Source organism: Micromesistius poutassou (genome assembly GCF_964030765.1).
Source record: "Micromesistius poutassou genome assembly, chromosome: 3".
Classification (NCBI taxonomy): Eukaryota; Metazoa; Chordata; class Actinopteri; order Gadiformes; family Gadidae; genus Micromesistius; species Micromesistius poutassou.
In genome coordinates, this window is record NC_140273.1 from 23,579,793 (window position 1) to 23,607,006 (window position 27,214).

The window sequence follows — 27,214 nt, forward strand, 5'->3', positions numbered from 1 at the left end:
TTGTGCTCTCGCTGAACTCTGGATCTCCAGGTTAGTGTTTCAGGGCTTAGTTCAGTTTTTGAGCCCATTTGAGTGTCAATGGGACCAGAAGGTGAGATGCTTCTGGGGAAGGTTGAGTCGCCGCGACCTTGGCTCCAGCGGGTAAGCCCCCACGACGGGGACTCGACCCCCACCGCGGGGGACACCACCCCCACCGCGGGGGACACCACCCCCACCGCGGGGGACACGACCCCCACCGCGGGGGACACGACCCGCAACACGGGGGACACGACCCGCGGGGGACACGACCCCCACCGCGGGGGACACGACCCCCACCGCGGGGGACACGACCCGCAACACGGGGGACACGACCCGCAACACGGGGGACACGACCCGCAACACGGGGGACAGGACCCGCAACGCGGGGGACACGACCCGCACTGCGGGGGGCAAGACGGGGACACGACCCCCACCGCGGGGGACACGACCCTTACCGCGGGGGACACGACCCCCACCGTGGGGGACACGACCCTTACCGCGGGGGACACGACCCCCATCGCGGGGGGCAAGACGGGGACATGACCCCCACCGCGGGGGACACGACCCTTACCGCGGGGGACACGACCCCCATCGCGGGGGACAAGACGGGGACACGACCCCCACCGCGGGGGACATGGTCCGCGGGCCTTTAGCTCAGTGTGGAGAACCCTGGCTTCTCAAGTTCTTCTCAGTGTGGAGAACCCTGGCTTCTCAAGTTCTTCTCAGTGTGGAGAACCCTGGCTTCTCAAGTTCTTCTCAGTGTGGAGAACCCTGGCTTCTCAAGTTCTTCTCAGTGTGGAGAACCTTCTCAAGCAGCAGCTTGCTGCTTATTCAAGACAACGTGAAATGGCATTCAGAGCCTATCCTATTTCTATGTTTTGTTATTTTGTTATTATCCAATCAAAATGGATAATGGCAAAACAGAAATATGACTTGATCTGTCAGGAATTCATTGGATTGTAGAAAGGAGAAACGCTGGCCAGTTTTGTAAGCCTGTGGCGAATTTGAGGGTCGAGTGGAAATACGTTATTCAATTATTGGTTTGAATGTGAAGCCTGCCGGCACGGACAAGTTAATGTAACATGTGATCAGCTATGGGGAGTTACGCGGATTGGATGTAAAACATCAGCATTAGCAGAATTATAGGTGTACTTTGTTGAATGGGAGGTTCATATTACTGTGACAATGAGCTACCGATTTAAAGTACATTTCTATTTGATTGTGTCTGTGAATGCCCTGGCGTTGAGTTGCCAGTCCTGCTTGGGCTAGAACACGAGGCTGTTGGGGCGCTGCCTGCCCACCACCATGAAGGTTCAGTGTTGTTCTGAACGCACATGGGCTTGGTTGTGAGCTACGGTTACAGATGCATCTCTTTGGTGTGCCTCGTAGTAGGGATGCCAAGATGTCGATGTACACCATGACACACATTTGTATGGAGCTGGCTTCCTTCTCCAATGGTCTGGCAGAGTCACCCAGCACTCTAGTACTACATAGTGGGGTCACAGTTGCAAAGGAAAGGGGACCTCCATGTTTTGTAATGGTCATGTTTTGTGTTTCAAAGCATTTTCTGAAGTGTGTCTTGACAGTCATTAGGATAGAGGGCAGTAGCCCGGTGAAGCTGTCTGGCGTTTGAATAGAGGAAGGGAGCTGCTCTGCCATCAGACAGCAGTAGCTTAGGACGTCAAGCAGGCTGTAATTCAACTAAAGAGGAGCCGCTTCCATCCTCTGCTCCTCCTGCAAAGTGTGAAGGTGCTCTTAGGCCCCGTCCACACGCGCAAAAACAATCTTTTCCCTCCGTTTTCCTTGGTAGCGTTTCAGGAATTTCCCAGTAAAGACGGACTCATTGCAAAAACGCATTTAGCTGTAGAAACGCTGTAGTGCATATTCAAGGCCACTATGTGGCGCTGGTTCTCCACCAAAAAAAGAAGAGGCAGAGCATGTGTATCAAGCCTGCGCGCTGTATACGAACATACAGACCAGGAAAGCAGTTGTTAAACCTTGTAGATTGAACAGAAAATACTTTTTAATGTACAGTTAGTAATTAAATTCACCAAGGGGCTCTATTTAAAGCTACTTAAAGCTATTTAACCCTGGGACCTGGCTTCAAAAAAGTGAGTTTGCAGACACCGAAAACGCTGAAGACTTATACGTGTTTTTTTATATTAAAAAATCGTTACCGTGTGGACGGGGCCTAAAAGTGTGATTATAAGAAACTTTATTTCATCTAAAAGGTTTCAGCAAATGTAAACCGGTGTAAATCCTGTGTAAGTCTGGTATAACTAGACAGAAAAGGGGCAAGAACTCTGAAAATAACATCAATGAACAATATTAAAATCAGCCAAATCAATATACCACGGTCTGACACTCTGAACGCGGTGCGTTGGATGTACAGTGTGGGACAGAGCACACCGTGGGGTTGAGTGATTCCGTACTAAGATTCGGTGGATGATTTTCAATGCATAATCTATGCCTTATTAATGGCTACGTTTACAATGATTGCAAGTTGGGAATAAAATATGTAGGAGTTTTACGTTTGATCTCGTTTTTACACACGTGACGACATTCACAAGGATCACAGTTCGTGTTAATCTGTAATTAAAGACGTGGTTGTGTGCTCTTGTGTTGCAGTCATTCTGTCCCTGAGTCATGGCGGACAGGAGAGCGGAGAAGTCATGTGAAGAAGCCAGCAGGTCATTGGCCAAGGGGGATTACGAGAGCGCAGTCAGCCACAGCACAGACGCCCTGCTGGTGCTGGGGCCCCGGGCGGCCCCCTCCGGAGCCCCCGCCCCAAACAGCCCCCAGGCCGGGGCCCTCCGCTGCCGCGCGCGCCTCTACCGCATCGCCGCCTTCCTGCAGCTGGTGAGCAGGTCACACCTCACCAATAACATCTAGACCTCACAATAACATCTAGACCAATAACATCTAGACCTCACCAATAACATCTAGACCTCACAATAACATCTAGACCTCACAATAACATCTAGACCTCACAATAACATCTAGACCTCACAATAACATCTAGACCTCACCATTAACATCTAGACCTCACCAATAACATCTAGACCAATAACATCTAGACCTCACCAATAACATCTAGACCTCACCATTAACATCTAGACCTCACCAATAACATCTAGACCTCACAACATCTAGACCTCACAACATCTAGACCTCACCAATAACATCTAGACCTCACAACATCTAGACCTCACAATAACATCTAGACCTCACAATAACATCTAGACCTCACAATAACATCTAGACCTCACCATTAACATCTAGACCTCACCAATAACATCTAGACCAATAACATCTAGACCTCACCATTAACATCTAGACCTCACCAATAACATCTAGACCTCACCAATAACATCTAGACCAATAACATCTAGACCTCACCAATAACATCTAGACCTCACCATTAACATCTAGACCTCACCAATAACATCTAGACCTCACCAATAACATCTAGACCTCACCAATAACATCTAGACCAATAACATCTAGACCTCACCAATAACATCTAGACAATAACATCTAGACCTCACAACAACATCTAGACCTCACAATAACATCTAGACCTCACAACAACATCTAGACCTCACAATAACATCTAGACCTCACAACAACATCTAGACCTCACAATAACATCTAGACCTCACAACAACATCTAGACCTCACCAATAACATCTAGACCTCACCAATAACATCTAGACCTCACCAATAACATCTAGACCTCACAATAACATCTAGACCTCACCAATAACATCTAGACCTCACCAATAACATCTAGACCTCACCAATAACATCTAGACCTCACCAATAACATCTAGACCTCACCAATAACATCTAGACCTCACCAATAACATCTAGACCTCACAATAACATCTAGACCTCACAACATCTAGACCTCACCAATAACATCTAGACCTCACAATAACATCTAGACCTCACAATAACATCTAGACCTCACAACAACATCTAGACCTCACAATAACATCTAGACCTCACCAATAACATCTAGACCTCACAATAACATCTAGACCTCACAACAACATCTAGACCTCACCAATAACATCTAGACCTCACCAATAACATCTAGACCTCACAATAACATCTAGACCTCACCAATAACATCTAGACCTCACCAATAACATCTAGACCTCACCAATAACATCTAGACCTCACCAATAACATCTAGACCTCACAATAACATCTAGACCTCACCAATAACATCTAGACCTCACCAATAACATCTAGACCTCACAATAACATCTAGACCTCACCAATAACATCTAGACCAATAACATCTAGACCTCACCAATAACATCTAGACCTCACAATAACATCTAGACCTCACCAATAACATCTAGACCTCACCAATAACATCTAGACCTCACCAATAACATCTAGACCTCACAATAACATCTAGACCTCACCAATAACATCTAGACCTCACCAATAATATCTAGACCTCACCAATAACATCTAGACCTCACAACAACATCTAGACCTCACAATAACATCTAGACCTCACAATAACATCTAGACCTCACCAATAACATCTAGACCTCACCAATAACATCTAGACCTCACAATAACATCTAGACCTCACCAATAACATCTAGACCTCACAATAACATCTAGACCTCACCAATAACATCTAGACCTCACCAATAACATCTAGACCTCACCAATAACATCTAGACCTCACAATAACATCTAGACCTCACAATAACATCTAGACCTCACCAATAACATCTAGACCTCACAATAACATCTAGACCTCACCAATAACATCTAGACCTCACCAATAACATCTAGACCTCACAATAACATCTAGACCTCACAATAACATCTAGACCTCACAATAACATCTAGACCTCACCAATAACATCTAGACCTCACCAATAACATCTAGACCTCACCAATAACATCTAGACCTCACAACAACATCTAGACCTCACAACAACATCTAGACCTCACAATAACATCTAGACCTCACAATAACATCTAGACCTCACCAATAACATCTAGACCTCAACAATAACATCTAGACCTCACAATAACATCTAGACCTCACCAATAACATCTAGACCTCACCAATAACATCTAGACCTCACCAACAACATCTCGTTGAGGCCCCACTAACAATGGATATTAACAGGAGTATATTTTTTAAGAAGCTGTAAATATCATGAAATGCCTTTTGGTCTTTTGATGCGGGGAGTAAAGCTATTTTATAAAATGAAGGAGGCTAGTTAGTAAAATGAAGGAGGCATAGTTGTGTGTGACCTTTTGAGTCACTGTGTAAAACGGTAATGAAGAAGCCCTGACTGAGGATGAGTATTCCCAAACTACTAGTTTCCCACAGTAGATGTGTGGTCTCCAATAGAGCAGTCACTCGAGGTTGGCAAACTTCATATGGTCAAAAACACTCCATGAGTGGAGATGCTATCCATTCATGGAACACCAATGCTTTCACTGCAGGGGGGAAATCTTTTATTAGATATCTACAGCAATGGTAACAGAACTGTCCATGCACCCCAGCGTTGTTTCATGGATTCATTCTGGCTTGTCCATGTGTAGAAGTTCCTTCTGGCCCAGCACTATATTGGTCACAAACTTCCATATCCTGTCCTTAAAAAAATGCCTTTTTTTTTTTCACAGAAAAACTATGACCAAGCAGAGGAGGACAGCAAACAGGGTGAGTCCCACCACGAGGCCCCAGGAAAACCCTCTAACCAAAGAACAACTGGATTCATTGTAGTAGAGTATATAGAGTATAATGTCACAAATACATGTGCTGGACAAGCCATCATAATGAGCTGACCAAAACCCTGTCTGTAGTGCTGGCGGAGGAGGGCTCCAGAGGAGAGGGCTGCCTGAACGCCAGCCTGAGGTCCATGATGCAGGACCAGAGTCTACCTGAGGTGGCCAGCGTCCTCTCCAAGGCCCTGGACAGAGACACACAGGTAGAGAGAGACCAGAGAGATACAGACACACAGGTAGAGAGAGACCAGAGAGATACAGACACACAGGTAGAGAGAGACCAGAGAGATACAGACACACAGGTAGAGAGAGACCAGAGAGATACAGACACACAGGTAGAGAGAGACCAGAGAGATACAGACACACAGGTAGAGAGAGACCAGAGAGATACAGACACACAGGTAGAGAGAGAGACCAGAGAGATATGGACACACAGGTAGAGAGAGACCAGAGAGATACAGACACACAGGTAGGAGAGACCAGAGAGATACAGACACACAGGTAGAGAGACCAGAGAGATACAGACACACAGGTAGAGAGAGACCAGAGAGATACAGACACACAGGTAGGAGAGACCAGAGAGATACGGACACACAGGTAGAGAGAGACCAGAGAGATACAGACACACAGGTAGAGAGAGACCAGAGAGATACAGACACACAGGTAGAGAGAGACCAGAGAGATACAGACACACAGGTAGAGAGAGACCAGAGAGATACGGACACACAGGTAGAGAGATACCGACACACAGGTAGAGAGAGACCGGAGAGATACGGACACACAGGTAGAGAGAGACCAGAGAGACACAGACACACAGGTAGAGAGAGACCAGAGAGATACAGACACACAGGTAGAGAGAGAGACCAGAGAGATACAGACACACAGGTAGAGAGAGACCAGAGAGATACAGACACACAGGTAGAGAGAGACCAGAGAGATACAGACACACAGGTAGGAGAGACCAGAGAGATACAGACACACAGGTAGAGAGAGACCAGAGAGATACAGACACACAGGTAGAGAGAGACCAGAGAGATACGGACACACAGGTAGAGAGAGACCAGAGAGATACAGACACACAGTGGGAGAGGTCATATGAGGCCAACAGAATGAAATGCAGACTGATTCATACAGAGATATCAGTGGACAGGAGCCAGGTCATCCCGCTCCATGTGGTTTCTCTAACAACAAATGGATCCAGGAGTCCGTCCACACTGGCTGCTGTTTGAAGCCCTGCAGGCCTCATTTAGCAAACTAGACGTGGTTTTTGTGAGGGCCCCTCTGCTACACACTCCTCTTCTTCTTGCCCTGGTACACACACACACACACACACACACACACACACACACACACACACACACACACACACACACACACACACACACACACACACACACACACACACACACACACACACACACACACACACACACACACACACAGAGAGAGAGTTAGACTGACCTGACCTAGTTGCAGTTTTTTCATCTGCAAAAAACATGTTGTGATGTGTAGTGCAACTTTGAATAAATTAAAACAAGGCTTGTTTAGTCTGATTAACACTGGGCACTGCTAGTAACCACCTAATGTTTTTGTTTTTACAGAACGGAATCGTCACAAAGGACCTGACCAGGTTAAAAATGCTCCTGTCGGAAATAGAAGTAGGTTGTGTGTGTGTGTGTGTGTGTGTGTGTGTGTGTGTGTGTGTGTGTGTGTGTGTGTGTGTGTGTGTGTGTGTGTGTGTGTGTGTGTGTGTGTGTGTGTGTGTGTGTGTGTGTGTGTGTGTGTGTGTGTGTGTGTGTGAGACAGCCTGAATATGATGATGTTGTGACCAGTGGCGGTTTTAGGCACACAAGCAAATGAAAATCATCTGCGCTGCGAAGCGGTTTTCTATTATCTATCATATCACTGTGGGGGAGTTGGCACATCGGCGCCCCCCCACCTCTGGGTCTCCCAAATGGAACGGACGGGGGGGGAACTGTTACCGCGGATTGAAACCCTTATGAAACATGGCTGTTTGTGCCCCCCCCGGTGTAATTCAATGTAGAACCGCCACTGGTTGTGACGGTTCCTGGTGTGACTGGTCCTGGTATTTCTGGTCCTGGTGACTGGTCCTGGTGACTGGTCCTGGTGTGACTGGTCCTGGTGACTGGTCCTGGTGACTGGTCCTGGTGACTGGTCCTGGTGACTGGTCCTGGTGTGGCTGGTCCTGGTGTGGCTGGTCCTGGTGACTGGTCCTGGTGGCTGGTCCTGGTGACTGGTCCTGGTGACTGGTCCTGGTGACTGGTCCTGGTGTGGCTGGTCCTGGTGACTGGTCCTGGTGACTGGTCCTGGTGACTGGTCCTGGTGTGGCTGGTCCTGGTGACTGGTCCTGGTGACTGGTCCTGGTGTGGCTGGTCCTGGTGACTGGTCCTGGTGACTGGTCCTGGTGACTGGTCCTGGTGTGGCTGGTCCTGGTGACTGGTCCTGGTGTGGCTGGTCCTGGTGACTGGTCCTGGTGACTGGTCCTGGTGACTGGTCCTGGTGACTGGTCCTGGTCCTGGTGACTGGTGTGACTGGTCCTGGTGACTGGTCCTGGTGACTGGTCCTGGTGACTGGTCCTGGTGACTGGTCCTGGTGTGGCTGGTCCTGGTGACTGGTCCTGGTGTGACTGGTCCTGGTGGCTGGTCCTGGTGACTGGTCCTGGTGGCTGGTCCTGGTGACTGGTCCTGGTGACTGGTCCTGGTGGCTGGTCCTGGTGACTGGTCCTGGTGACTGGTCCTGGTGACTGGTCCTGGTGACTGGTCCTGGTGGCTGGTCCTGGTGGCTGGTCCTGGTGACTGGTCCTGGTGGCTGGTCCTGGTGACTGGTCCTGGTGACTGGTGTGACTGGTCCTGGTGGCTGGTCCTGGTGACTGGTCCTGGTGACTGGTCCTGGTGACTGGTCCTGGTGTTGCTGGTCCTGGTGGCTGGTCCTGGTGACTGGTCCTGGTGTGGCTGGTCCTGGTGACTGGTCCTGGTGACTGGTCCTGGTGACTGGTCCTGGTGACTGGTCCTGGTGACTGGTCCTGGTGTGACTGGTCCTGGTGTGACTGGTCCTGGTGGCTGGTCCTGGTGACTGGTCCTGGTGTGGCTGGTCCTGGTGTGGCTGGTCCTGGTGGCTGGTCCTGGTGACTGGTCCTGGTGACTGGTCCTGGTGGCTGGTCCTGGTGTGACTGGTCCTGGTGGCTGGTCCTGGTGACTGGTCCTGGTGGCTGGTCCTGGTGACTGGTCCTGGTGTGGCTGGTCCTGGTGACTGGTCCTGGTGACTGGTCCTGGTGTGGCTGGTCCTGGTGACTGGTCCTGGTGACTGGTCCTGGTGACTGGTCCTGGTGACTGGTCCTGGTGGCTGGTCCTGGTGACTGGTCCTGGTGACTGGTCCTGGTGTGACTGGTCCTGGTCCTGGTGACTGGTCCTGGTGGCTGGTCCTGGTGACTGGTCCTGGTGACTGGTCCTGGTGACTGGTCCTGGTGTGGCTGGTCCTGGTGACTGGTCCTGGTGTGGCTGGTCCTGGTGACTGGTCCTGGTGGCTGGTCCTGGTGTGACTGGTCCTGGTGACTGGTCCTGGTGACTGGTCCTGGTGGCTGGTCCTGGTGACTGGTCCTGGTGACTGGTCCTGGTGACTGGTCCTGGTGACTGGTCCTGGTGACTGGTCCTGGTGACTGGTCCTGGTGTGACTGGTCCTGGTGTGGCTGGTCCTGGTGACTGGTCCTGGTGACTGGTCCTGGTGTGACTGGTCCTGGTGTGACTGGTCCTGGTCCTGGTGACTGGTCCTGGTGACTGGTCCTGGTCCTGGTGACTGGTCCTGGTGGCTGGTCCTGGTGACTGGTCCTGGTGACTGGTCCTGGTGGCTGGTCCTGGTGACTGGTCCTGGTGTGGCTGGTCCTGGTGTGACTGGTCCTGGTGACTGGTCCTGGTGACTGGTCCTGGTGTGGCTGGTCCTGGTGTGACTGGTCCTGGTGACTGGTCCTGGTGGCTGGTCCTGGTGTGGCTGGTCCTGGTGACTGGTCCTGGTGTGGCTGGTCCTGGTGTGACTGGTCCTGGTGACTGGTCCTGGTGACTGGTCCTGGTGACTGGTCCTGGTGTGACTGGTCCTGGTGGCTGGTCCTGGTGTGGCTGGTCCTGGTGGCTGGTCCTGGTGACTGGTCCTGGTGTGTTAACCTCTGCCCATCCTCTCTCCTCTTTCCCCAGACTGTAAATAGCGAGATGGCACCAGAATATTCAGAAGACCAGGAGGAAGGTAAATCTAAATGATCATAGATCTACAATTATAACATGACACAACCACGCTAAGGACCACTGAATAACATGACACAACCACACTAATGGTGTGTTCGAGATGCACCGTACACCACCTGCACGAGTTGCTCGTGTGACGTAATTTCCTGGCTTATAGCGCTTAAAGCGTTCTCGTTTGTCTTTGTGGGCGTCGCTACACGACGAGTCGGGGAAGAACAGTCATTGGCTAGTTGTTGTTATTGTTAGCCACATTAGCCTCTTGAGCAAACCAGCTTGAAAACAAACAACACAACGTAACATTGTATTGCACACACAGCAAGACCGTGCAATGCATAAATTGGTGACCGGATTAAAGCAGAAATGTAATCAACTGTGTGAGAGCATTTCAACATTAACCATTTACCATTTACACCAACGTGGTACAAATACATAGAAAATACATCTCATTACGGCCAATCACATTACTGACTGAATAACATGACACAACCACATTATGGATCCGATCACACCTCACATCACACTACTGACTGAATAACATGACCCAATGAGAACGCACCACGCGCCTTTAGGCTCGTTCAGACGAAGGGCCAGTCGGGCTGATCGAGGGCCGCTTTGTGTTGCAGGAATCGAAGATGGCTGGCAGTTCAGACCGCCTCCCAGAGGAGTGACTAGCAGCGAGGAGTACACTCTCTGCAAAAGGTATTTAAACACGTGTTGTTCCAGCAGAGAACAGGTCGAGGGTGATGATCATCGGTCACACTAGGCTAGGGGACTGATTACGGGCCCTTCACAAAGGCAAGTGCGCTAGCTTAATTGGACAGTGACTGAAACGGCCAACAATCAATATTGGTTTAAGCCCTGTGCCACAAGGCCAGGGGTTGAAAGCATGTCACACGTCCTCTAGTGCATCAGATGATCTCCCTTTATATCGGCCTGAGGCTGGGCCCGGTTTCCCGAAACCTTCTTAAAGCCTTCTTAACGCTACGTCATTCGTAACCTCTACTTTAAGTTCTACCTTAACATCTCGCGTGTTTCCCGAAATGTTCTGTGCTACGAATCTCTTTCGTACGTCATTCGTTGTTAAGGTTAGTCTGAAGCGCTCGTAGAACCTTCTTAGCTCTACCGTAGTGATGGTTCGGCTTCTGACGCTAGGCGCCGCCACTGTACAGAAACCTTTAGAAATCCCTGTTGTGCATGGAACTTCCACATTGGCAGTGTTGTGTTTCACCGATGGGGTTAGTGTAATTGTAGTGTAAGTGTAAGTGTAATTGTTCATTCCAAGTTCGCATCCATAGCCAATTGAGGCCAAATTAAACGGCATGTTTGAATTAAGGATTGTCTCGGCTGTTCTTTATTTTTGGCCGTGGGTACAGCAAGGCAAGGTCAGCTTCACTCGCTTCCAATAATTACAAAAAACTCTTAAAACATAAAAAGAAAATTTGATTTATTTTACAATTCAAAAATGAAAAAAACGGTCTAAATTAAGGAAATGATACTGGGAAACGATAAACCATTACAAGCAAGTAAACTTAATAAGCAGTCAAAAGACTATTTTCAACCACCACTCTTTTCCCTTGACATTTAGTTTTTGGACAAACACACACTGGTCTGTGCGCGGTGTGCAAAGCCCGCACACAGACAGGTAGCACAAAGCAAAGCAGTCTCAGCATAAACAGTATTATATAATAAATAGCCTAATTTGAACGGCTGCGACAGATATAATTAAGGATGTGATTACCTCAATCTCCTCTGCTGTTTCTATATTTTCTGTATATTTTTTAAATCAGTGTATCTATGCTATGTTCGCCCATGGTTAAATAAATGTTTAGGCCTACTAGAAGGATTTCGAGCAATGTTTTATTCGCAAAGACTGCAATATTTTTTAGAACGCTGTAATGCACATGAAATGGAAAATCGATCTCTGACCAATCAATTTCAGCACGTTATTTCTGAACAGCGCCATTTACAAACAAAGTAAGGAGTGTTTCCTAAGAAGACTCCTAAGAGACCATTAGGGAACCACGCCTATAGAGGTAAACAACTTTGATCAACAACTTTAAGTCTAAACGTAGGAGTCTTCGTAGCGCGCTAAGAGTGGATGTTATCGGGAAACCGGGCCCTGATTGTTATCCAGGCTGTGTTGAGGGACAGTGTGGTACATTTTGAGGCTGGCGACCTGTTACATAAACGAGTGGGGATTGAACTTTGTGCCCCGGGGAGTGGACCCCAGGCCGCCGCCCAGCACTCTCTCACGGTCTCCCCCTCCGCAGGTACCTGGAGCAGGGCCTGTGCCGCTACGGGGCCCAGTGCACCTCGGCCCACTCCCACGAGGAGCTGATGGAGTGGCAGAAGCGCTATGCCTCGCGCCTCATCCGCCTCAAGCAGCAGCAGGAGAGCAAGCACTTCACAGAGAACTACATGGAGACCCTCATCGAGAAGTGGATGAACTCCCTCTCCCCCGAGAAAGTGGTACGTGTGGGGCCTGCTTACACGACACGCACTGAGAGAACCAGCAGACCTCTAACCCTTCTACAGTGACCTGGCTGTACAGCGTCTGGTCTATAGCAGCACCACTGTGACCTGGCTGTACAGCGTCTGGTCTATAGCAGCACCACTGTGACCTGGCTGTACAGCGTCTGGTCTATAGCAGCACCACTGTGACCTGGCTGTACAGCGTATCACCTCTGGTAGACTAATCACCTGTGGTAGACTAATCACCTCTGGTAGACTAATCACCTCTGGTAGACTAATCAACTAAACACCTCTGGTAGACAATTTTTTTTTTAAATCTTTATTGTCTACTGTTGTGGAAATTCATCTTTGGCCCAAACATACACACAGACAAGACTGCACAGCACATAGAACATACAAGAGCTTCTGGCACCACAGATTAACTGTTTAACTGAGTGGCATGGAGTCGATGTACCCTCCCGGGCCCTACACACATTGGCGGTTTGGGTTTCATTCTGATGTAAATGCGACGGTGCCGCGGTTCCAGGGTGGGGGGGGTGGTGGGGGCGGGGTGGGGGGTAGAGGTGTTGCTGTGTTGTCTAGACAGAGACAACGCAGTGATATCAACATGAGCAGTTCTAACTGGAGAGACGGTGAAATCCGCGAGCTGCTGATCATCACGGGAGAGAAGGTGATGCAGTCGCATTAAACGAGGACGGGGAAAGACGGTGCGATCTACGAGAAAGACGCAGAGGAACTATCCTTACCAGGCTTTTGTCAGGATAAAAAAAACATGTGCTCAGCAAAATAAAGAATATGTTGGCCTTTTTGCACTTGTAAATAGTTAATCACGTTTGTAGCCTACACTCAGATGTGAACTCATTCTTGCATGCGAGTCTCTTGAATCATAAAAAAATAAAAACATTTGTAGTATACAAATGATTCTAAAGAGGTCTAGACTCGGTGAGCAGGCTCCGTGAAGACGGGGATTTGACCCCCTCGGTTTTACAGAGGCAGTGAAACGCCGGGCGTGCCAAGACGCGACCGGACCGGCTTGGCAGTGTAAAAAGCCCTTTTGATAGCGGCCTTCAGCTCTGCTGCATTGTTGGGTCTAGTCTCTCTCATCTTCCTCTTGATAATACCTTAAAAATAATGTATTCTATGGGGTTCAGGTCAGGCGAGATTGCTAGCCAATCAAGCACAGTAATCCCATGTTCATTAATTAAAGTCGCCATCTCCATAAAGCTTGTCAGCAGAAGGAAGCATGAAGTGCTCTAAAACGTCCTGGTAAACGTCCTGGAGTTGACTTTGATACCACACAGTGAACAAACACCAGAAGATGACATGGCTGCCCACATCATCCCTGACTGGAACTTCACACTGGACTTCAAGCAACTTGGATTCTGTGCCTCACCATTCTTCCTCCAGACTCTGGGACCTTGATTTCCAAATGAAATGCAAAATATACTTACCACTGAGCGACAGGCCAGTTATTTTTCTCATTGGCGCTTGATGCACTGACTCCTGCCTCAGTCCATTGTGAAGCTCCCCCAAATGTTTAAATAGCCTTTGCTTGACACTCCTCTCAGGGCTGTGGTTATCCCTGTTGCTTGTGCACCTTTTCCTACCACACCTTTCCTCCTTCCGCTCTATGCTTGGACACAGCCAGCTTCTTTAGCCATGACCTTTTGAGGCTTAGCCTCCTTGTGGAGGGTGTCAATGACTGTCTTCTGGACAACTGTCAGGTCATCGTCTTTCCCATGATTGTGAAGCCTACTGAACCAGACTGAGAGACCATTTAAAGGCTCCGGAAACCTACACGTTTTTTAAGTGAATCAACTGATTAGAGTGCAACACTTTGAGTCTACAATATTGAACTTTTTCACAATATTCAGATTTTCTGAGAAAATGAATTCTGGGTTTTCATGAGCTGCAAGCCATAATCAAGATAAAGGCTTGAAATATTTAATTTAGGGTGTAACAAATCTATATGGGGTTCACTTTTTAAATTTAATTATTGAAATAAAATAACTTTTCCACAATATTAACTCATATACCACTAATGAACCACTAATTGATGCACCTGTATATGTTTTTAAAAGTTTTCTGGATAACTTCAAGTGATTGTTCCTTCAAAAAGTAGAGTGATTATCTGGATATGTCTGAACGTCCTCTCCCACTGCTCTTGTTGTCTTTCTGTAGTTGAGTGATTATCTGGACGGCGTGAACGTGGACACCAACTCCAGCCTGTCTGTGACGGTCACCACCAAGAAGTCGGCACACTCCTGGACCTTCTCCCTGTACTGCAGGGTAAGAGCCCCCACAGCACCCTGCCCCCAGAGGGTAGAGCCCCCACAGCACCCTGCCCCCAGAGGGTAGAGCCCCCACAGCACCCTGCCACCAGAGGGTAGAGCCCCCACAGCACCCTGCCACCAGAGGGTAGAGCCCCCACAGCACCCTGCCCCCAGAGGGTAGAGCCCCCACAGCACCCTGCCACCAGAGGGTAGAGCCCCCACAGCACCCTGCCACCAGAGGGTAGAGCCCCCACAGCACCCTGCCACCAGAGGGTAGAGCCCCCACAGCACCCTGCCCCCGGGCCACCAGAGGGTAGAGCCCCCACAGCACCCTGCCCCCGGGCCACCAGAGGGTAGAGCCCCCACAGCACCCTGCCACCAGAGGGTAGAGCCCCCACAGCACCCTGCCCCCGGGCCACCAGAGGGTAGAGCCCCCACAGCACCCTGCCCCCGGGCCACCACCAGAGGGTAGAGCCCCCACAGCACCCTGCCCCCGGGCCACCAGAGGGTAGAGCCCCCCACAGCACCCTGCCACCAGAGGGTAGAGCCCCCACAGCACCCTGCCCCCGGGCCACCAGAGGGTAGAGCCCCCCACAGCACCCTGCCCCCAGAGGGTAGAGCCCCCACAGCACCCTGCCACCAGAGGGTAGAGCCCCCACAGCACCCTGCCACCAGAGGGTAGAGCCCCCACAGCACCCTGCCCCCGGGCCACCAGAGGGTAGAGCCCCCACAGCACCCTGCCCCCGGGCCACCAGAGGGTAGAGCCCCCACAGCACCCTGCCCCCGGGCCACCAGAGGGTAGAGCCCCCCACAGCACCCTGCCACCAGAGGGTAGAGCCCCCACAGCACCCTGCCCCCGGGCCACCAGAGGGTAGAGCCCCCACAGCACCCTGCCACCAGAGGGTAGAGCCCCCACAGCACCCTGCCCCCGGGCCACCAGAGGGTAGAGCCCCCACAGCACCCTGCCCCCGGGCCACCAGAGGGTAGAGCCCCCACAGCACCCTGCCCCCGGGCCACCAGAGGGTAGAGCCCCCACAGCACCCTGCCCCCGGGCCACCAGAGGGTAGAGCCCCCACAGCACCCTGCCCCCGGGCCACCAGAGGGTAGAGCCCCCACAGCACCCTGCCCCCGGGCCACCAGAGGGTAGAGCCCCCACAGCACCCTGCCCCCGGGCCACCACCAGAGGGTAGAGCCCCCACAGCACCCAGGGAGCGGCCCGCCACCTTTTGGTTTGGGCGGAGTGATCAGACATAGTGTGTCTGCTCAATGTAGAGTGACTTCCGTTGATTATTATGGCATTAAACCAGGAGCAGACTGGACCTGTAGGGCTGAGCAGGAACCAGAGTTCTATTCTAGGTCTATATCAGTAGTGAACATTAGTTCTATTCTAGGTCTATATCAGTAGTGAACATTAGTTCTATTCTAGGTCTATATCAGTAGTGAACATTAGTTCTATTCTAGGTCTATATCAGTAGTGAACATTAGTTCTATTCTAGGTCTATATCAGTAGTGAACATTAGTTCTATTCTAGGTCTATATCAGTAGTGAACATTAGTTCTATTCTAGGTCTATATCAGTAGTGAACATTAGTTCTATTCTAGGTCTATATCAGTAGTGAACATTAGTTCTATTCTAGGTCTATATCAGTAGTGAACATTAGTTCTATTCTAGGTCTATATCAGTAGTGAACATTAGTTCTATTCTAGGTCTATATCAGTAGTGAACATTAGTTCTATTCTAGGTCTATATCAGTAGTGAACATTAGTTCTATTCTAGGTCTATATCAGTAGTGAACATTAGTTATATTCTAGGTCTATATCAGTAGTGAACATTAGTTCTATTCTAGGTCTATATCAGTAGTGAACATTAGTTCTATTCTAGGTCTATATCAGTAGTGAACATTAGTTCTATTCTAGGTCTATATCAGTAGTGAACATTAGTTCTATTCTAGGTCTATATCAGTAGTGAACATTAGTTCTATTCTAGGTCTATATCAGTAGTGAACATTAGTTCTATTCTAGGTCTATATCAGTAGTGAACATTAGTTCTATTCTAGGTCTATATCAGTAGTGAACATTAGTTCTATTCTAGGTCTATATCAGTAGTGAACATTAGTTCTATTCTAGGTCTATATCAGTAGTGAACATTAGTTCTATTCTAGGTCTATATCAGTAGTGAACATTAGTTCTATTCTAGGTCTATATCAGTAGATAGAGAACAGTAGAGTTCTATTGTAGGTCCAGAGCAGCAGAGTTCTGTTCTAGGTCCAGAGCAGCAGAGTTCTATTGTAGGTCCAGAGCAGCAGAGTTCTGTTCTAGGTCCAGAGCAGCAGAGTTCTGTTCTAGGTCCAGAGCAGCAGAGTTCTATTGTAGGTCCAGAGCAGCAGAGTTCTGTTCTAGGTCCAGAGCAGCAGAGTTCTGTTCTAGGTCCAGAGCAGCAGAGTTCTGTTCTAGGTCCAGAGCAGCAGAGTTCTGTTCTAGGTCCAGAGGAGCAGCAGCAGCCCGAGGTGCATCCTGACGGTCCCTGTGTCTTGTCCCCTCTCTGCGTGTCTAGCCGGCCAGGAAGCTGTTCCGCATCGCCCTGCTGTACGACGCCCACAGACCTCACTTCTCCATCTCGGGCGTGTCGGCGGGGGAGCGCTGCCACAGCGTCCCGGGGGAGTGCCAGGAGTGGATGTCAGGGGAGGAGCCTGCAGGTAGCCTCGTAGGCTGATGCCTACAAGGCTGGCGTTGGCCAGCCTTGTATATGTATGCTGGCGTTGTTACCATAGACACATCGTTTGTTGTTTATATTACGATGTAACAAAGCCATCATGAACTTGAGACGTTTCATCATTTTCAATGATCAAAATTCAATTGAACTCAAATATTGGAACCCGTTCCAGCGGACAACGGCCTGGACCACTGCGTGTACCAGGTGGGCGTGGGCTTCAGCACAGAGATCTTCGGCACCTTCAGGCAGACCATCGTATTCGACTTTGGCTCGGAGCCCGTGCTGATGCAGCGCGTCATGGTGGACGCCGCGTCCATAGAAGGTACGTACGCCTGTCCACCTGAGGGGGGGCCGGTAGGGAGAGGCCCCGGGGCCCCGCGCCGACCCCTAACGTCCCCCCTCCGCCCCTCCAGACCTGGAGCATCTCATGGTGGCCAGGCAGCAGCTCCTGATCACCGCCAAGCGCTGGGACTCCTCCTGCAAGACCATCGTGGAGTTTGTCCCCAACGAGACCACGGGCGAGCTGGAGCGCAGCCTGCTGTCGCGCTACCAGATCCCGCTGTCGGCGGACCAGCTGTTCACCCAGTCGGTGCTGGACAAGACCCTGACCAAAGAGAACTACCAGGCCCGGCTGCACGACCTGCTCTACATCGAGGAGATCGCCCAGTACAAGGAAGTCAGCAAGTGAGTCCTGGCCCAGCCTCCCTAACGCCCACAGCCGTTGTTCTTCTGTGTTGTGTATTGAGGTTAAGGGGGTGGCAGAAATTGGCCACTAGGTGTCACACACGAGCTGCCACTCATGTGTGCCTACATTGTTTGAGGGCGTACATTGGCATTTACACACACACACTCTCTCCACTATTGGATATAGAGGTGGGACAAAATAGCGGTATTATATATATATATATATATATAGATTTTATTATTTTTTGTAGTGCTGCTACTAACGACAAATTTTCTAACGACTAATATTTAATTTTTCGATTAGTCGACTAATCTAAACGACTAATTTAAAAAAAATCGAGTGTTTCTTATTTTATTGTGCCAATTTTATTTTGAACTCAACTGAAGGGCCGAAACATAAAATGTCACCCAAGCCATAAATAATACAAATAACTTAAATGTTACCAAATCAAAAATGACAAATGTAAATAATAAAAATAACTTAAATATAACCAAATAAAAAATGACACGCTGAAAGCAGGCAGGCACGCAGCTATGCTGCTTGCGTTTACACTTGCGTGAATGGCGGGGTTTAAAACATTACTGCCACAGCCATATTAAGTAATCTAACGAGGTGGCAGGGCCGCCGCGGGAGAAGCCAACGTTGTTTCCAACCACCCGGTACCACGCCGGATTAATTACCAAGTTTTGAAAAGAAAATAAAGTATTTGAAGTGAATAAGCGACGCTGAACGAATAATTTTGGATGCATGCATCGGCTTTGAGTTTGTTACTTGAAAATCGCAGTCGCATAGGCTCGCCACACACACACACACACACACACACACACACACACACACACACACACACACACACACACACACACACACACACACACACACACACACACACACACACACACACACACCAACCCACCGATCTTCAATCAAAACAACATCAAGGTACTGATGCTGCAGCGCGTTGACTAGTCCACAGGCTTTATGGTTTATGTGTTTGAAAGCTCTTTTACCAGTTGGCCTGAAATACTCGACTCAAAGCAGTGAGGGCGGGGGAAGAAAGGATAGCAGATTAACCAGCAGGGTGAATTACAGTGAGCCATTTGAGACGGGAGAACAAAAATAAATAGGCGGGCAATAATAAAACGACTCGTCGACTAAAGAAATTGCCGTCGAATAATCGCGGCAATTTTTGTTGTATTTTTATACTCATATTCATGAAGAGTTAAGGCTCAGTTATGGTTCCACGTCGGTTATAATAAGGTGCTCTTCAGAGATTTCCCTGCTCCTCGAGGTGGCGCTCAACACATGACTGAAGGAAACTTGAGTGGAAGTTAATTAAAGACGAGTCACTGAAAGACTCAGTTTAGACCGTGAATAAAGACGGAAATCCAGCCCTTTACCTTTTCAGTCATTTTGTATTCATGTTGGACATATATCTTGATGGGTTATTATAGGATTGTCCAACAATATATTTATTATTGTAGAATCGCTGTATGGCGATATTATCGGTATCGTGGGCCATGTATCGCCTCTCCACTCCTTCCCCCACACATAATTCAATCTGCACTGTTCACTGTGGTAGTGTGAATGTTAGTCTCATGCTCTGTTTATTCACCACTTCACTGTGGCAGTGTGAATGTTAGTCTCATTCTCTGCTTGTTAATTCACCACTTCACTGTGGTAGTGTGAATGTTAGTCTCATGCTCTGTTTATTCACCACTTCACTGTGGCAGTGTGAATGTTAGTCTCATTCTCTGCTTGTTTATTCACCACTTCACTGTGGTAGTGTGAATGTTAGTCTCATGCTCTGCTTGTTTATTCACCACTTCACTGTGGTAGTGTGAATGTTAGTCTCATTCTCTGCTTGATTATTCACCACTTCACTGTGGTAGTGTGAATGTTAGTCTCATTCTCTGCTTGATTATTCACCACTTCACTGTGGTAGTGTGAATGTTAGTCTCATTCTCTGCTTGATTATTCACCACTTCACTGTGGTAGTGTGAATGTTAGTCTCATTCTCTGCTTGATTATTCACCACTTCACTGTGGCAGTGTGAATGTTAGTCTCATTCTCTGCTTGATTATTCACCACTTCACTGTGGCAGTGTGAATGTTAGTCTCATTCTCTGCTTGATTATTCACCACTTCACTGTGGTAGTGTGAATGTTAGTCTCATTCTCTGCTTGTTTATTCACCACTTCACTGTGGTAGTGTGAATGTTAGTCTCATGCTCTGTTTATTCACCACTTCACTGTGGTAGTGTGAATGTTAGTCTCATTCTCTGCTTGTTTGAGCACCTTTTCCCGCCAACATCTTAGACTTTAAAGTCCCTGTTTTACTAGATGTAGTACTCAGTTGCACTCGGTGGAACCTTGAATCGTGTGAAGTTGGGCTGGGCGATTAATCGAATTTTGATCGCGATTTCGATTTCAGAGTGAAACGATCACCAAACTAATATAATCGAGTTGAAACTATTAAAAAAAAAAATCAATTTTTTTTAAACATTTCTTTATAGAAATTGCAGAACAGCTGGATTCATATCTGGACTTTATTTTCTATTTGACCATTTTGTGTATATTTTTAAGGGGAAATTTCCAAGTTCTCATTTACAAAGTGTTTTTTTTTGGAGAGAAATTATGAATAAATGCATCATGTTTTCAAACTCAAAAATAATCCAAAATGATCGTTTGAATAATCGAGATTTCAATATTGACCAAAATAATTGTGATTATGATGTTTTCCATAATCGAGCAGCCCTAGTGTGAAGTGTTTTAAAACAAACAATAATCAATTGTCGTCCCAAAGACAGGTTTTCAGTCTGATTTAAATGAAGATGCATTCTGAAGCTGCTCCTTGTGTCTGCTTCAGGTTTAACATCAAGGTCAACCTGCAGCTGGTCACCAGCTTCATGCTGACCGGCATCTCGGGGGGAGCCAAGTACGCACAGAACGGCCAGCTCTTCGCCCGCTTCAAGCTGACGGAGACGCTGTCTGAGGTAACCTACCTCAGCTCCTAATGCCCTGGGCTGGGCGTCACGCTGCACATCAACCAGTCCATGGGTTTGCTGTACGGTTTGAGAGTGGAAAAGAGCCTTGGAATATAAACGCCCAAAAAAATGTATTCCCCGATTGGAGCGGTCTGAAACGTTCCCCCCTGACCCCCTGCCCCCCCTGACCCCCGACCCCCCTGTCCCCCTGACCCCCCTGACCCCTGTCCCCCCTGACCCCTGGCCCCTGTCCCCCGGTCCCCCCTGACCCCTTGACCCCTGACCCCTGACCCCTTGACCCCTGACCCCTGTCCCCCGGTCCCCCCTGACCCCTGTCCCCCCTGTCCCCCTGACTCCTGTCACCCTGTCTCCCCTGACCCCCCTGTCCCCCCTGACCCCTGACCTCTGACCCCCTTGACCCCCGACCCCTGACCCCTGTCCCCTGGCCCCCAGGACACGCTGGCGGGCCGCCTGGTGATGACCAAGGTGAACTCGGTGCTGCTGCTGCCCGTGGGTCGGGAGTGGTGCAGCGGCCAGCCCGGCCTGAAGGAGCGCGTCTACGAGGCGGTCATCGAGGAGAAGACCAAGGACTACATCTTCCTGCGGATCTGTAGGGAGTGCTGCGACGAGCTGGGGCTGCTGCCCGACCGGGAGCTCCAGGTACCCCCCGCCCGTACCCGGGTTTACAGGGTTTACAACCAACTAACTGTACTGAGAAACTAACCCCTGTTTGACCACGCATTACGTCAGCCTGTTGGTGGCGTGGTGGCCCCTTGCGTTCCAGGCCCACCTACAGAAGGGGAGGCCTTGTGTTTCCCTCATCAAGGTCTCTTTCTTCAAGGCAAGGGGTTGAGGGGGGGAACCTCAGTGTTGTTCTGCTGACCTCTTATGAGGATAAGCCATATTCCTCTTGAAAGTACCTCTTGGTACTTCTTTCTCTCTCTCCTTCTCTGGTTCCTTTCCACTCTTCCTTTTCTTTATCTGTGTGAACACTCTTCCTGTCAACCTCCTTCTGTCTCATCTGTCCCATGGTTACCTGTATCTCCTCCTCCCAGTCTGGCCCCTGCTATCTGATATCTGTCCCATGGTGAACTGTACCACTGAAAGGTTCACCTATTGAATTAGCCTTTCCCAGAAGGTCAGAAGCTGACAGCCTTCCCTGGAGCTGTGTGCTCGTGTGCATGTTTATTTGAAAAGGCCTTCTGCTTTGGAAGGCTGTCCTTAATAGCCGGAACTTTCTTAAAAAGCAATTAAGACATCCAAATAAACTGAATTCAAGCCCTCCAACTTTTGGCCATTGTTGTAACTTAAATACAAGTTAAATACAGCTATATATGAGGTGATGGGTTTATGGAAACAGACTGCTGGATCCATTGGAATATAGTGACTACATGTTTCATCATGCAGAATGGAACACACAAATACATTAATTATACCCTCATAGATATTTGTCATGGAGTTTTTACCATTAGGTTTCCTATCATTCCTGTACTCGAGTGGCTAGTTATAGTGTTATATTATATATATATATATATATATATATATATATAGTTCACCGTCCGGGGCGGTCCACTGAGACGGGGAATGTGAGCTGTTGTGTTTGGCCCTCAGGTGGAGCTCCAGTTCCAGCTCAACAGGCTGCCCCTGTGCGAGATGCACTACGCTCTGGACCGCATCAAGGACAACAACATCCTGTTCCCCGACGCCAGCCTGGTGCCCACCATACCCTGGAGCCCCAACAGGTACAGCGCTTCCCCCGGCCCAGAACCCTCGAACACACGCCTGAAGTCACCTCTGCAGCGGCCGCGCACCAAGAGCCATGGGTTCTGATTAGGGCCCCTTCCACACAGGCCACAACAATATGTCCCCTCCGTATTCCCTTGCGTTTCAGGAATTTCTCTTTGCAAAAACGCATGTAGCTGTAGAAACGCTGTAGTACATATTCAAGGCCACTATGTGGCGCTGGTTCTCCACCAAAAAGAGAAGAAGAGGCAGAGCATGCGTCTCAAGCCTGCGCGCTGTATACGAACATACAGTCCAGGAGGAGAAAGCAGTTGTTAAACCTTGTAGAACAGAAAATACTTTTTAATGTACAGTTAGTAATTCAATTCACCAAGGGGCTCTATTTAAAGCTACAAAATAATACAAATCAAACTAAACTAATTAGATGGATATCTAACATCGCCCAGCTGGTGGGGGGGCGATGACGTCATCGTTTGCGTACCTGGCGTCCACACAAATCCTAACTCTCACCCTGGGACCTGGCTTCAAAAAAGTGAGTTTGCAGACACCGAAAACGACGGGTCTGCCTGCACGGTCGGCCCAAACGCACAAGACTGTAGACTTGTGCGTTTTTACACACAAATGGTTTCCGTGTGGACGGGGCCTTGCTCTGGTGCTCTAGTGTGGTGGAGGAGGTGGGCGGGGAGGAACGACATGATATTGGCTCTTACTCATGACATGCAAATGACTTGCCTCTGATTGGCTAACAGCACTGTCCTTCACAGTAATAAAACCAATTAAACTTCCAGAGAGACTCACAGAGAGGGACACACAGAGGGAGAACCACTGGGCTCCTTGGGGGTTTCTGTTGATAAAATAGAGAAAGAAGAGCAGCCTCGGGGCACCGCGGCCGGAGCTGCGCTCAACAACTCACCGAGGGGTTAGTGGTGTTCCTTGATGTTGCAAATCAAGTTTCGTAACGAAATACAGTTTCTGTCGTGTTTTATTTGGCATTTTGTAAATCCATTGATTTCTGTTGGAAGACTCATTGCTCGTTGACTGGAAACGGAAAGGGGGCTGTTTACGTTTGGTTGTAGTCTTTTCGCTCGTTCTAGCCCTACTGTTGATACGGAGAACCGAGCGAAAAGACTACAATCAAACGTAAACAGCCCCGTTACTGTTTCTGGTTCCAGTCCGGTTTCAGTTTCAATGGGATTTACAAAATGCTAAATAAAACACGACAGAAACTGTATTTCACTACGATACTTGATTTGGAACATCAACGAACAACACTAACCACTCGGTGAGTTTCACATTTCTGAAAACAAACGTTTAGGGTTGTTTTAAGGACAGGTTTGTGAATGCCCGTAGCCAGCCATTCTGAAGCAGGCAGCAATAGTCAAAATGTTGGTGTCAACCACTCTCTCATCCTAGACAAACCAGGGGGCTCAATGTTCAAAATACCGGAATTGTCCTTTAATAATATTCATGTATGAAAAGGCTTATGGCATAAATTAGTAGATCCGCACTTTTCTGAAACCACCTCCGAGGGTGGATTCAGATCAAAACGGACCTGTGCGGTTTCGTGTTTGGATTCTTGCGGACACCTGAAACGCAAACGATGACCTAATCGCCCCCTCCACCAGCTGGGGACGTTAGAGATGATTTTAAAATTTATTTATTTGATTTGTATTATTTTTATAGCTTTAAATACAGCCCCTTGGTACATTTAATTACTAACTGTACATTAAAAAGTATTTCTGCTCAATCTAAAAGGTTGCTTTCTCCTCCTTGACTATGTTTATATACAGCGCGCATGGGAATGATGCATGCAGGTTTGATGCGCTCCACTTTTTTTTGTGGAGAACCAGCGCCAGACAGTCGCCTTGAATATGTACTAGAGCGTTTCTACAGTTTTCGCACAAGTCTGTCTTTATGGAGATATTCCTGAAACGCATCAAAGGAAAACGGATAGCTTTCGCCCGTTTGGCCAGACCACTCTGCCCGCTGTGGCTCTAATCCTTATGGGGTTCTGCAGTCTGACAGTCCTCTCTTGATGCTCCATCTGGGCTTCCCTCCAGGAGGGATGTGGAGCTGAAGGTCTGGCTGGATGAGACCACAGGAACTTTGGTTAAACGGACAGAAGCCCGGCCCATTCTATACTATAGGGGCCGGTGCCTGTACCGATATTCAGGAGTTCAGAATACAGACACCGATATTCAAACTATAAATATATAGACGTTATTCAATATTGGGCTGGCCAATATGGGCTAAAATAAATATCTCAATATTTTTGACTATCTCGATACACAATATATATCTCGATATATTTAAATCTCCTCTAGAGCATGTCATAAATGTACATAAGTCTGCATGTACATTACATGAAACAACATTGTTTAAACTCATTAGTGCTTTCTATTGGAACAATTTAGAACTTTTAATTATTTTCAAGCAGAAACAGAGCTCAAAGCCAAACAAATGTGCATTCAGCAACACCTGACAGAAAAACTAAATTAAAGTGCGTTTAATCAAGTGCATTTTTGCATTCGGTAGCCAAACCACTGCCAGACGACGGATCCATCCTGTTTTTGGTTGGTTTTCTATCCTCTGTTCTCTCGCTGTTTCACTCAGCGGTTGGAGGTAAACACACAGCGCGGGGGGGGGGGGGGGGTGAGGGTGTTTGTGTAAACACACAGCGCCTTACAGACTACTTCACACACTCCATGAGACTCCGGGGGGAGGGGGGGGGGGTGAGGGTGAGGGTGTTTGTGCATGCGAGTCTGTGAGGCAGAGAGGCGCAGGAAAGAGCAAGAGAAGTAGGGGTGTAAATATTAATCTTTTTGTATCTATTTGTATTGATTAATCGATTATTTCTTAAGCCAACTATTCAAAAATAATCAAATCATTGGCTTAAGAAATAAGAAATCATATCGAATCGTCATGAAGGCCCAGCCTTCTTCTCCAATGGAGCGATCCCAGATGGATGAGTGGAGCTAGGTGGAACGAAATTCATCTGGCGAGAGTCAGGTTACTGGTTTACACCCCTAGAGAGAAGTAACGCCATCAAATATTGTCCCGACAAGGGACAAAAGCGTAACGTGACAATGTGTATTCGATGGTTGCGATAATGTAATTTCATACGTCCCATGTGGAACCTCTTGCAGTACATTGCATATATTCGCTATAGCGCCCAGCCCTAATCCAATACCCAATTCATATATTTTGGTATCCTGGGGTGGAGCAGTCTTTGGGATTCGGCCCACAGCAACATTGATCTATCTGTGAAAGGTCAGCCGATAATACCGGGCAGACGATGTATGGGCGATGGACTGGAGGAGCCTTGACCTCAACGTGGTAGTTGATGGTTGTAGATGATGTTAACCGCCTGCCTACCTCATCACATCGAGGTAGTTTATGTTGGTGGTCCGTAACGGTACTCCAGGTGGTCCTTGGAAAAGCAAAATAAAATATAAAACATATATTTTTTTAACATTTAACAAATTAAAAATTCTTATTACTGTACAGATTTAATACTCCATTGCTATGGAAATAAGCCTGTTGTTCAAATTAACCTGATTATGCCCTCGGGCGCTTGAGTAAATAAATAAATGAAATATGTGGCAGCTGTTGTGTGCAGTAAACTTTCTTTTAACAAGCCTGCGGTACTGATGCTGGGACCAGTTCTTTTAGTGCTAGTAGGCCTATTGAGAGGTGCGGGGGAGGGGAGCTTAAAGGGATAGTTCAGGAGTTTGGACATCGGGTCTCATTTCCAAGTGAGCCAGTGTGTTATTGATCACTGGAGACCGTTTCCAACACGTCTCATTCAGTCCTTTAGTTGCAGAAATCGCTGGTGCTAGGCTAGCGCAACTCGAGGGGAACTGCTAGCCTGCCAGATATCCAGATATGAACCAGATACGGGTCTTATGTGGGATGTTCGTGATATTTAAACTACAACTCCCACTTCCTCGCCCCCTCCTGCAGGCAGTGGGACGAGCTGCTCGACCCCCGGCTGAACGCCAAGCAGAAGGAGGCCATCCTGGCCATCACCACGCCCGTCGCCCTCCCCCTGCCCCCAGTGCTCCTCATCGGGCCCTACGGCACGGGCAAGACCTTCACCCTGGCCCAGGGCGTCAAGCACATCCTCCGGCAGCAGCACAGCAGGTCTGTCTGTCCCTGACCCGTCTGTCTGTCCCTGACCCGTCTGTCTGTCCCTGACCGTCTGTCTGTCCCTGACTCCCGTCTGTCTGTCCCTGACTCCCGTCTGTCTGTCCCTGACTCCCGTCTGTCTGTCCCTGACTCCCGTCTGTCTGTCCCTGACTCCC

At 48.6% G+C, this 27,214-nt stretch overlaps 1 protein-coding gene across 1 annotated transcript in view; it reads left to right on the forward strand.

Annotated features, from left to right (window-relative positions):
• The window catches only part of helz (helicase with zinc finger), a 68,235-nt gene that overhangs the window by 2,000 nt on the left and 39,021 nt on the right, over positions 1-27,214 (forward strand). Inside the window, 15 exon segments of the mRNA XM_084465673.1 lie at positions 2,647-2,877; positions 5,689-5,725; positions 5,869-5,993; positions 7,392-7,448; positions 9,996-10,044; positions 10,667-10,742; positions 12,314-12,512; positions 14,697-14,804; positions 17,342-17,483; positions 17,673-17,822; positions 17,914-18,184; positions 21,050-21,176; positions 21,621-21,827; positions 22,779-22,909; positions 26,874-27,057. Coding sequence (XP_084321799.1) covers positions 2,665-2,877; positions 5,689-5,725; positions 5,869-5,993; positions 7,392-7,448; positions 9,996-10,044; positions 10,667-10,742; positions 12,314-12,512; positions 14,697-14,804; positions 17,342-17,483; positions 17,673-17,822; positions 17,914-18,184; positions 21,050-21,176; positions 21,621-21,827; positions 22,779-22,909; positions 26,874-27,057 — 2,076 coding nt within the window. The 5' untranslated portion in view covers positions 2,647-2,664.